Raw genomic sequence first — 12,029 nt, 5'->3', positions numbered from 1 at the left:
TATCATTTATTTAATTACATTTTTGTAATTACAGTGAATTTATTGTATGAAATTTTCTACTTGTAACAGAGACAGATTGGTTTAAAAATATTGGATTTTTTAAATCATGATACATTTCAACATTTGTAATATTGGAATTGTTACATTTCTGAGATCTTAGAAAAGGTATTTATAGAACTATTTCCATAAATGTGAAAATAAAAACCCTCTTTACACTGAAATATAATTGCTGTAGGTAGAGTAAATAAATAGTTTTTCATAAGCCAAGTCCTCTGTTTTGTATTTTTGCTAATTTTATCTGATTTCTTTTTGTGTATGGCAAACCTATAAGATTATTTCCCCAGTTCATAGAAACTAAAGCCTAAGGAAACTAAAGCTTAGAGAGATGAAATGACTTGCCCAAGATGATATAACCAGCAGGAATTTGAACCCAGTTCTTTGAATTCTAAGCTAGTGTTCTTAAGGAATCATCCAAGAAATGGAACTCTTCTGTAATGAGCCAAGAGATAGTATTCCATTTGGTTTTTGGAAGTGAATGAGTAACCTATGGAAGACTCACAAGAGCTGTGGAAATGTTTCTTAAGGTAAAACTTTATTAAAGTTGAAAGTGGATTCTTCTCAAAGATTCACCCCTTCGTTATACTGTCCAGTTCCCTATTTAGATATAAAACTACAACAAATATTTACTCTAATTCCATGGAAAGACTACATCCCGGTTGTGTTCTCATTGCACACTTACTGCATACCTATTTAGTTCTCATTTCCTTCCTCATTGTTTTATCATTGGTTGTTTTTTTCATGTCTCTCACTGTAGATTGTATCATACTTTAGGTCGTCTGTTATATGTATCTGTGATTGCTGTCTCCTCCCTTGTTCAGTACTATATTCATAGAAGATGCTTAATAAATTTTGAATAGCATTGAGTTACAGCATTTAAGGTTCTCACAATGTGCCCCTTTCTACCTCTATGATATTCTCTCATTACTTTCCTATAGAGATAGCCAAGTGATTGTAGTCATTGTTCATCTTTTCTTGTGCCTTTTTCCCCATTCTGAATGTTCTTTCTTCCCCTTTTCTCTGCTTATGGTCTTCTTTCAATCTCGCTGACTCCAACACCTCCAACCAGTCCATTAGAAGCCTTTGAATATTCTTCTGCAGTTATTGTCATTAAAATGCACTTAACACTTAACATATCTCACTGTCAGTTACCTTTATGTTTATGCCCCATCTCCTCTGGATTTTGAGTTTAAATCCCTGTACCTCTCTAGATCTGAGTATTAGCTAACATGTTGTTCAAGAGATTCTCAACAAATATTCTGATAGAGGAAAAAGTCAGTTATAGTCACCTAGAAAACTCTCTATTTAAAGCATTGCCGACTAGTTTGGGGAGAAAATTTAGCCGGCGAAAATGAAGTGATCTGCCAGCCAGTATGACTCAATTGACACTGAAATTAATGAAGAGAAAATAATCTCTCTACTATAAGCCAAATGGCTCATACTTGGATATAATTCTAGAACCAGCATTACAGCACTATTTTTTCTTTCCTATTAGTTTCTTATTATTTATACTTGTATTTGTTGACCAGTGACCTCTATGATCTTGTTTTTGATATTCACTGTGTTTTTACTTCATCTCTGTTAACAGCTAACAGTGGAACAAATTTCGGTTTTTTCTTTCATTCAGTCTAGATCACATATTTCCTGATCTGTTATTTGGGACTGTAACTGCTCTTTGAATTACATGCTATTTGATTCTGGGATAAAAGCTTGATTCTCTCAGCTGACTGCTGATTCACCATATGTTTCTATAATTCTGGAAAGCAGTGAAAATTGTGGTAGCATTAAAGCAAAAAGCTCTGTTGGATTTGTGCTTTACTAATAAATGACATATTTATTGTATAACTAATTCATATAGCTAGACATTCTATGGGTACTTTAAATTATGGAAGATACACAAGATTGCTATTATTAACCCTGTTTTGCATATGAGGGAATGAGTCTGAAAAAGATTAGGTAGCTTTCTTAAAGATCAGATTGACCTTTATAAAGGTCAAATATTTAGAAATAGTGCTGCTAAAACATAAGCCCATAAAGACAGGGATTTTGTTGTGTTCACTATTGAAGACCTAGCACTTAAAACAGTGATTAGAGGTTACATATTTATTAAATGAATGTCATTCTTCTCTGTGTTTCTTTCCTGAATTCAACTCCAGATTATCACTCCTGTAACTTCATCAGTGCTACTCTTGTTGATATTACTGGTGACCTCCCTGTTGCTAAAATCCAAAGATCTATTCTCAGTCTGTTCTTGACCTGTCAGCAATATTTGACCCACTTAGTTATTCCCCCTGTTGAAATACATTCTTTAATTAACTTCCAGAACAACACATCTCCTTTTTCTTCCCTTTGTTCTTTGGCCATTCCTCAGTCTAATGTTTCCTTCTTATCTTCCTAGCTTTTATATAATGGAGTATTCCTAGAGCTCAGTCTTCAGATGTTTTCTTCTTGATATTTATACTCAATTCCTTGGGGATATCACCTAGTGCCATATCTTTAAATACCATTTATATCTTTATCTTGGACTCCTCCCTAAATTCTAATATGTTGGATAAAAAATAAATTAATATATGAAGCTTAACATGTCCAAAGCCAGATTCCTAATATCTTATTCTCCTAGGGTATGATTAATTCACACAAACTCAACTCTTCCAGTTGAACAGGCAAAAAAACTTTGGTGTTATTTTTGACATCCTGTCTGTCAGCAAGTCATATGTGTTCCATCTTCCAGATTCCTTTTGAATGGCCACTTTTCACCTCCATTGCTGTCACTTTGATCCAAGCCAGCATCCTTTTCCATGTTTTGTTGTACTGTTTTCCTAGCTGATTTCCCTGTCTGTGCCCTTGGCCCCTCTACAGACAGTTCTTTTTTTTTTTTTTTTTTTTTTTTTTTGTAGATAATAATTTTTTATTGAAGGGTAGTTGACACACAGTATTACATTACATTAGTTTCAGGTGTACAACATAGTGATTCAACATTTATATACATGACAATTCTAGGTACCAGCTATCACCATACCAAGCTGTTACAATATCTTGACTATATTCATTACATCCCAGTTACTTATTATTTTACTATTGGAAGTGCGTACTTTTTTTTTTTTTTTTTTTTGTGAGGGCATCTCTCATATTTATTGATCAAATGGTTGTTAACAACAATAAAATTCTGTATAGGGGAGTCAATGCTCAATGCACAATCATTAATCCACCCCAAGCCTAATTTTCATCAGTCTCCAATCTTCTGAGGCATAACAAACAAGTTCTTACATGGAGAACAAATTCTTACATAGTGAATAAGTTCTTACATGGTGAACAGTACAAGGGCAGCCATCACAGAAACCTTCGGTTTTGCTCATGCATTATGAACTATAAACAGTCAGTTCAAATATGAATACTCATTTGATTTTTATACTTGATTTATATGTGGATACCACATTTCTTTCTTTATTATTATTATTTTTAATAAAATGCTGAAGTGGTAGGTAGATACAAGATAAAGGTAGAAAACATAGTTTAGTGTTGTAAGAGAGCAAATGTAGATGATCAGGTGTGTGCCTGTAGACTATGTGTTAATCCAAGCTAGACAAGGGCAATAAAACATCCACTCATGCAGAAGATTTCTCTCAGAACAGGGGGGTTGAGGTTCTAAGCCTCATCTCTGTTGATCCCCAATTTCTCACCTGATGACCCCCCTGCGACTGTGCCTGTCTTAGGTTGTTCCTCCCTTGAGGAATCTTACCCATACAGACAGTTCTTAACCAGGAGATCTTTTTAAAAAAGAAAGAACTCAGAGCATATTTTTCTCTGTACAGAATAGAAGCCAAAATTCTTAAAATCTATCTTTTTTTACCTCATCTCCTACTATTCAGTCCAGCCCTTCTGTTTTCCTTACTATTTCTTATATATCAAACATGTCCCCCACCACACCCTACAGGATCTTTGCATTTATTTTTCTCTCTTTCCGGAATGCTCTTCCCACAGATGCCTCATGACTTAGGTCTTGTGGTCTTTACTAAGGTCTTCAGATCTTTATTTCTTAGGTCTTTACTGCATACCTATTTAATATGCATATAATATGAATATCTCTGTGAGTGAGGTCCCCATTGACAATCCTATTAAAGACCACAGCCCTTTCTCTACATACCCTTCCACCACTCCCTACAAGCCACCATCAGCACTTACCGCTTTTCCTGCTTTATTTTCTTCCTATGGTATTTGCCATCTTTGGTGTTACATATAACCCTATTTGTCTTGGAGTGTGAGTGTGTGTGTGTATTTTTAAATCTCTTGCTCCTTACTACAATATAAATTTTACTAGAATATAAGTTCCACAATAGGCAGGAATGTATTAATTTGTCTATCCTGATGTATTCATTGGTCTATCCCCAGAAAAAAATGTATGCGTATTAGAACTAGAAATCTATTCTGTTTGACCTTATAGCTAAGCTAGGCTATTGTTAACTTATGCATATTTGTCCTTTGTTTTTATATATACATCCCTACCCCAAATCCCTTAGGACTGATGAAACTTCTTAAATTTTAGACATGTGGAATGAACAGTCCAGATGTATTTAATGTTTAATCTTATAGTAATAATGATGTCTACATTCTGATATTTATCTCAGATATAGCTGTGACATTGTACTTCATTTCTTTTTTCTACTTTTACAAAGGTTTTGTGTGCAGTGTGTGTGTGTGTGTGTGTGTGTGTGTGTGTGTGTGTAACATTATTACATATATTATGAGTATACATATACAATTTCTAAACAGGTTATCAGGACACCACATGGGAGAGACTTTGATGAGTCTTTGGAAAGGTGTGATGAGTATTTGAGCTCAAGGTCATGTAGCAAGCCCCAGCACTCAGCAAGGACCTTACTAGTCCATTCAGCACCCTCAACAATGCCGAAGCATTCACCAAGCCCTGTGTTAAATAGAGCTTCTCTCAGGGAAAGGTAAGGCTTAGTCTTGATTTCTGTACTAATTTTTAAAATCATCATTATTAGAAAAGATAAGGCAGTAATTGTGTACGTGAAGTGATTATTTGTAAAAGTATAATTTGATTTTAAGAGGTTTACTTAAATTATTTTTGTTTAGAACATAACTGCATTTTACGTATTTGTTAGATACTTCTCCCCAGTGTAGTTCTCTTGAAGCGAGTTTATTCACTATTAGTAAGTTTATGAATTAGGGCCACTTTAACCCTAGTTAAATCCTGTGGTTCATGAAAATGAAAAATGTGTGAAGTATGTGATGGTTTGTTTTTAGTAGATTCATAGGGATTTGTTATTACACATATGGGTTATGTATAAAAATAGCATTGTTTGTATTTTCCCTTTAGTAACGATGATGATGCTATATATTATTGATATATGGCACCTAGTTTCTTCAGCTAACCTCCCCCTATCTCCCCAAGAGAATATTATGTAGAGATTCCATCTATCCCTCTAAAAATGCTTTGATAACCAAAGTTAGACACTTGCTATAATATGAATATTAAAGAAATATTTCCTCTTAATCAGTTTTTGTTGGTGTTGAGTCTGAATTGTAAATTTCCTGCATCTTTTACAAATAGTAATATAGAAAACAAGAGCTCTCACAAATTAAAAAAAGAAAAAACACCACCACCCAACCCTGGGTATTTTACAAATTTTGTAGAAATTTGAAAACCTAAGAGAGGTGCCATCAGCAGTGTGGAAGTAAAATCTATCTTTACAGATGGCATCAAAAAGCTAAAGTAGCATACTAAATTCCTACAGTATATTTGGACCATCAGACAAAATTGACAAAGTTTAAATTAACTGTAGAGAGTCTATCAAAGTTCATCTCAAAACTGATGATTCAAGTAAGACTTCATCAGTTTGGAAGCTATATTAAAACATTCCTGTTCTGAACAGATAGTTTTGTCTGTTTCCTCATTAGCCCTGTAAGCATTCAAAATGGATATATGCAGGTATGCTAAAGACCCTAATCCCAAGATAGGAAATTTTGATTAATGTTGCTTCTCATCCATTAGAACCATGCCTGGTAAGGGTCATTGTTTGATTCATATATGGATAGACAGATAAGATTAGATAGGTAGGTGGAAAGATACATTTATATATATATACATATATATATATACACATATATATATAATTATATATATATCTTATTATCTATATCTATGTATATAATAGATATAGGCTTTAAAAGTTCAAGAGAAGCTCTTGAAGTTTCTTTGGTGAAGTCTGCTAACTTATATCTCAGTGTCAGAGCACTTTCTTAGATTCCCAGTGTCTTCTCAGGTGTTCAGACATACAGTCGGTGTTACTCTCTTTTTTACCTACTTTTAGAACTAAACATTTGTGGTTTTATTGATTATGTTCTTTGCCATATATATGTAGGTGTTCTAGAAATTTTTTACCTATCTCTTCTTGGATATGTTTTTAAAAATATTGTTTTATTTTTCTATCTTTTTACATATTTTGCAGAGTTCTCCAAGTATCTACCACTATAGTACAATACCAATTTTAGTCCTGTGGTATTTTCCCCATATGTAATTTTGTCTGAACTTTTGAAGCCTGCCCTATTCAGGTTGTTAATTCTTCATTAAGGCTGTATTCAAAAATTCTTCATTGAAGATGGCTAGAGTCAATTGCCCCTTTTTCATATTTCAGTGCAAGAAATGGCTTAGAGTAGATGGCAGCATTTACACATTTATTTTGATGCTGGATAGTAAATGTGCAAAAGCTTTTTGCTAGAAAGAAATAAGTATTTCTAATATTAAATATGACCTTTTTTACCTGTGAGTTGAGGAAAGTTGAAATACTTTAAAAATAAAAGAATATAATGGTAGCTTACTCTTGAATTCATCTAAATACATTAGTTTTGTTGGGGTTCTCGTGAGGTTAGATAAACTTTTTTACTTTCATTAAGGTAGAACACCTCTAGTTTGAGTGTATTTTCTGAAAAGATTTAGATTTAGTCTATAAAGGAATGTCTTTAAGACATATTACCAGTAGCAAAACCTTTTTTTAGCACACTCAGTACCACATCTTTAAATATAAGACATTCTCTAATCTGGCTTTTTAAGTCACTGAGCAATATTCTTACAGGGTGTTCATGCAATCCATTGGAATCAAACAAAACTGGTGTAAATGTAGATCATATGTCCTAGGCAAAACTGATAATATGGCAGAACATGCAGCTACAGGAGTCTATCTGGTAACCATTTATTAAAATTGAATAAGTTTTCCTCTAAGATTGTTGTGAAGTATTGACTCCTTAAGCATGCATATAAATAAACAGACTTTCAAAAACTTTACCAGTGACTCTAAGCAAATGAATTTATTTATAGTGAAGGTGCTTTTTGCTTTAAGCCCATTTAAAAAATATCCCCAATAGAGTTAACACATCATAAAATGGTTTCAATTTTGATTGTATTGTATTTCAGAAGCAGGTTTCTCCTCAAAGAATAAACACTAATATATGACTTATAAATTTTATTAGGCTGTAAAGTTACTACTAAATCAGACTAAGAATGCTAGCAAATCTAATTAAAAGGAGCTGATACTCTCTTTAATCAAGCTTAAGATTTGATTTTTATAAATGGAGTTAGTGTTAGGCAATCATTTCTGATACCACAGCACAGACTAGTGGATCTTCTCATAGAACATTGAAGAGATGCTCTTGTATCTCAGATTTTCAAGCTATGTTACATATGTAACACATAACAAATTCAACCAATATATTTGTATAGATGAAGTAATACTTTCTTTTACAAATGTAGATTAAAATTTAGGTATAGTTGATCATCTATTATTGATTGCATTCTTTAAAACAGATTCTGTAAATCATTTATCCTGCTTAATAGTTTAAACTTTGTGCAAACATAAAATTGTAACTTTTAAAGAATAAATTGGGAGAAAAAAGGCAATCCATTAGCATTTTAGTATTCATTCCTTTATAAAGGAATATCTATAACAATATAGATGAATTATAATCAAATATGGAAATTTTTATTATTACTTGTATAAAGACAAATTATTTATAATTAAATTATACAAATTATTTATAATTATTTATAATTAAGTTTAATTATACTAACACCAGTTTTGAGTTCAATAAGGGAATAAGAAAGAGAATGGTTTCTTTATTTCTTCTTTAATTCCAACACTCAAACTTTAATAAAAGTCGTAGTTTTATCTATTTTTCAATATTAAAAAGAAACACTTATAGCAGAGACTAGAGAAGTGGTACTATCTGTGCTGAAAGGGGTCATTTAATTTTTATGTATTCTGAAGGAATAAGAACATGATTGGATTTTAAATAATGTTTTCGTCTATTATAAACATTTTGTTTAATTTCCTAGAACTGGTTTTATTTTTCTGTAAGCAGAGAGGAATTTCTCCCACATAGTGTGAGTATGATTAAATTACTGGACAATAAGAACTAATTTTAAAGGCACTGTACATGGAATTATCATTCTAATCTGAAAATCTGTATCTTTATTTAGAGATAAACTCTTAAAAATTATGTGTGGAAATCATTAAAATGGTCAGACATATAGGTATGTTCTCCCTAATGCATATCAAACTTAATTATTAGCACTATTTATTGAATGTATTATGAAGACTTAATACTACAGCTGAGAACCAGTACCTGATTTTATATCTGTCTCTCATACTTGGTCAAAGGAAGAAAACGTTATTTTAATCTTTATATGTTATTACGTAGGGATAAGAAAAAAAAATGACTATCTGGCACTGGAAAGATTTATTCTTTTCTCCCTCCAGGTATGTCACCTTTGTTTTTTTATATCTGCAGATTCTATTCTGATTTATGTTCATCTTCAAACTGTGATGAGATCCATGACCGGGTAAAAAATGTCTTGAAATCACATCAGGCTCATCAAAGACATTTATATGTTAGTTTCTAAACTTTTCTCTTGAAGGCTTTTTGTAATTGAGCAAGAAAACCACTCAAGATGCATAAAGCTTGTAATAGTCAATCACTAGAGAGGAAAAGAAAAAGATACAACTTACATTTATTGAAAGTCAGTGGTTTTGTTAAATGCGACATCTCTAACTTCCTGCTTGACCTGAGTCATAAAGAATGTTTGACTAGATTATCTGAACTATAAACAGTGTTAATGATAATTATCTCATAAAGTCTGTAAGTAGTGACTGTGTGATAATTATTTCACAGTCTTCAAAATATGAGAACTTTTATCTTGTGGTCCTGTTTATACTCATTATAGCAATTCCATTTCCTGCAAATAGATTTGATTCTAAATGGTAGAATGAGGGAAGGGGTGAGAAATACATATTTTGAGGAAGCTTCCCAGCTGATTTTATGTTGAGTATTTAAAGAAAAAAGAGCAGGTCAGGTTTATCAGGTTTAATATTAGAAAACATCAATATGAGAATATTTTCTGAAGTAAGGCAAATAAATATACATATGAAGGGCAGCTAGGAAATAATTGCAGTGTTTGATTTCTTGTTTCATTCATTAGTTTAAAAACAATAATTTATCATGAATGTCATGTTGGGCACTAAGCTTGGTCCTGGAATATGACTGGACTATGTGACATCAATCTGTATAGTTTTTTGTTCCTATTTGCATGTTTTTAAATTAAACTTGTTTTCAGTGTATAATATATATATATATATATAGAAAAAGCACAAATAATAAGTAACAGTTTTATGAATTATAATAAAATCAACAGACTCCTGTAAACTGTCTACCAGATCAAGAAACAAAAGATGATCAGCTCTGCAGCAGCCCTTCCTCCTGTGTCCTCCCAGTGACTGCTTCTCCAAGGGTAAACATTATCCTAATTTCTAATAGCAAGATTAATATTGTGTGTTTTGATCTTAATATAAATAACATCCTACAGGGTCTACTCCTTCTCCCCTCACTTGCTTCACTTTGATTTTACAATTCAGACAACTTGTTATATTTAGCAGTAGTTCTTCACTTTTGCTGCTGTATGGTATTTCATTGTTTGAAAATACTACCATTGATTTATTCATTCCTCTGTTGATGGACATTTGGGTTGTCTCTGGTTCGGTCCATTATAGATCTTCTGTGAGCATTTCATGCGTATTCTTGGGCAATACTGTATCCTTTTTATTTGGGTATATAGCAAGTCCAGTGGAACTGCTCAGTCATAGGGTGTCTTGTATATTCAGCTTTAGTTAAGTACTCCCAAAGAATTTCCCAAATGATTTTAACAGTTTACGTTCCCACTACCATTACATGTGAGTTCTGCTTATTCCATAATTAAGTAATAGAATTCTATATTCTACTATTTGATTGGTTGTATGTGTGTTTCCATTTTGGCATTTGATAAGTAAAAAGTAGTTTATCATATAATGGTTTTAATTTACTATTTCCTAAGGACTGTTGAATATATTTACTGGGCATTTAGATATCCTCTGATGTGAGTACTTGTTCAAGTCATTTGATTATTTTTGTACCAAATTGTTTCCCTTTCATTTTTGGTTTGTTAAGAGTTCCATGTAGATTCTTGATAGGAGTTCTTAGTCAGATACATGTTTTGTTTTGCAGTTTTCTTTTCTAACTCTGTGCCTTGCCTTTTCATTCTCTTAATGGCACCTTTTGATGAAAAGAAGTTCTTAATTCTAATGAATTCAATTAATCATTTTTTCTTTTTAGATTAGCATTTTTAGATATTTTGTCTACTACAAGAATTTCTCCTAAAGGCTTTTTTCTTTCACATGTAAATATATGATCAAACTGGAATTAGTTTTTTCTTTATTATTGTAGGTAGATGTCAAGTTTCCAAAAAGTTTCAAGTCTCATTATTGTAAATGTGTCTATTTTCTTTCTAGTTCTGTTAATTTTATATATTTTGAAGCCATTGGTTTGATACAGATGTAAGACTATGTTAAGAACCTTTTATTGTTAAAAGTCTATATCTCCAATAATATTCCTTGCTTCACAGTATATTTTGTCTGATATTAGTAGGGTTATAATGGCTTTCTTTTGGATAGTGTATGCACACTGTATATTTTTCTGTCCTTTGCTTTTTATCATCATACTGGAAGGGCATATCTTGTGAGTAGCACATGAAATTTATTTTCAAGAATGAAAATACAAATTTTTTATGTAGATCATTGCAGCTATTGTTTGGGTTAATAAGTATTTTTTATAGTTGATAAAATGAGTTTTATTCAAAATATAAACTTTTTGACTATGAAAGAAACTGTTAAGACAATAGAAAGACAAGCCACAGTCTGAATGAAAAAATTTGCAAATCACATATATACGATTACAGAAGGACCTGTATCAGAATTTTAAAAAAATACCTCTACAAACTGAACAATAAGAAAATAAACAACCCACTTAAGAAAGGACAAAAGATCTGAATAGACATTTCACCAAATAAATATATGAAAAGATATTCTATGATCATTATAGAAATGCAAATTAAAACCACAGGGAGACACCACTACACAGGTATTAGAATTGTTAAACAGAAACAACCCCTTTCCCCCAAACTTACTGTAGCAAATGCTGTCAAGGAAATGGAATAACAGGAATTCTTACTCAGTGCTGGTGGGAATGCCCAGTGGTACAATCACTTTTGAAGACAGTTTGGCAGTTTGCACTTATCATATGTCCCGGCAATCTTATCTTAGGTATTTATCCAAGTGAATTGAAAAAATAGGCTCACAAAAAATTCTATACATGAATGTTTATAGAGTTTATTCATAATTACCAAAAACTGTAAACAACTAAAGGTACTCTTAGTGGCAAATGGTGAACAGATAATGGTACAACCATTCAATGAACTATAACTCAACAGTAACAAAGAATGTGAGCTGTTAGTTTGTGCAACAAAATGATGAATCTTAAATTCAGTTTGCTAAATGAAAGAAGCCAGAACACCAAAGCTACAGATTATATGATTTCATTTATATGACATTGAAATAGCAAAGGTTCACTACAAAGAGTACAGCCTC

The 12,029-nt window shown here is 32.1% G+C and overlaps 1 protein-coding gene across 4 annotated transcripts in view; it reads left to right on the top strand.

Annotated features, from left to right (window-relative positions):
• SPATA6 (spermatogenesis associated 6) overlaps window positions 1-12,029 on the top strand; it is a 161,064-nt gene that overhangs the window by 111,213 nt on the left and 37,822 nt on the right. For 3 of the 4 annotated variants that reach the window (XM_057500190.1, XM_057500191.1, XM_036893139.2), the window contains 3 exons: window positions 4,828-5,012; window positions 8,866-8,965; window positions 9,767-9,862. In XM_057500190.1, coding sequence (XP_057356173.1) covers window positions 4,828-5,012; window positions 8,866-8,965; window positions 9,767-9,862 — 381 coding nt within the window. The remainder of the gene's footprint in view (window positions 1-4,827; window positions 5,013-8,865; window positions 8,966-9,766; window positions 9,863-12,029) is intronic. The other variant, XM_036893140.2, reaches the window with a different exon arrangement.

This window comes from Manis pentadactyla, chromosome 4, assembly GCF_030020395.1.
Source record: "Manis pentadactyla isolate mManPen7 chromosome 4, mManPen7.hap1, whole genome shotgun sequence".
Taxonomy (NCBI): Eukaryota; Metazoa; Chordata; class Mammalia; order Pholidota; family Manidae; genus Manis; species Manis pentadactyla.
This window is presented reverse-complemented; position numbering and strand designations above follow the sequence as displayed.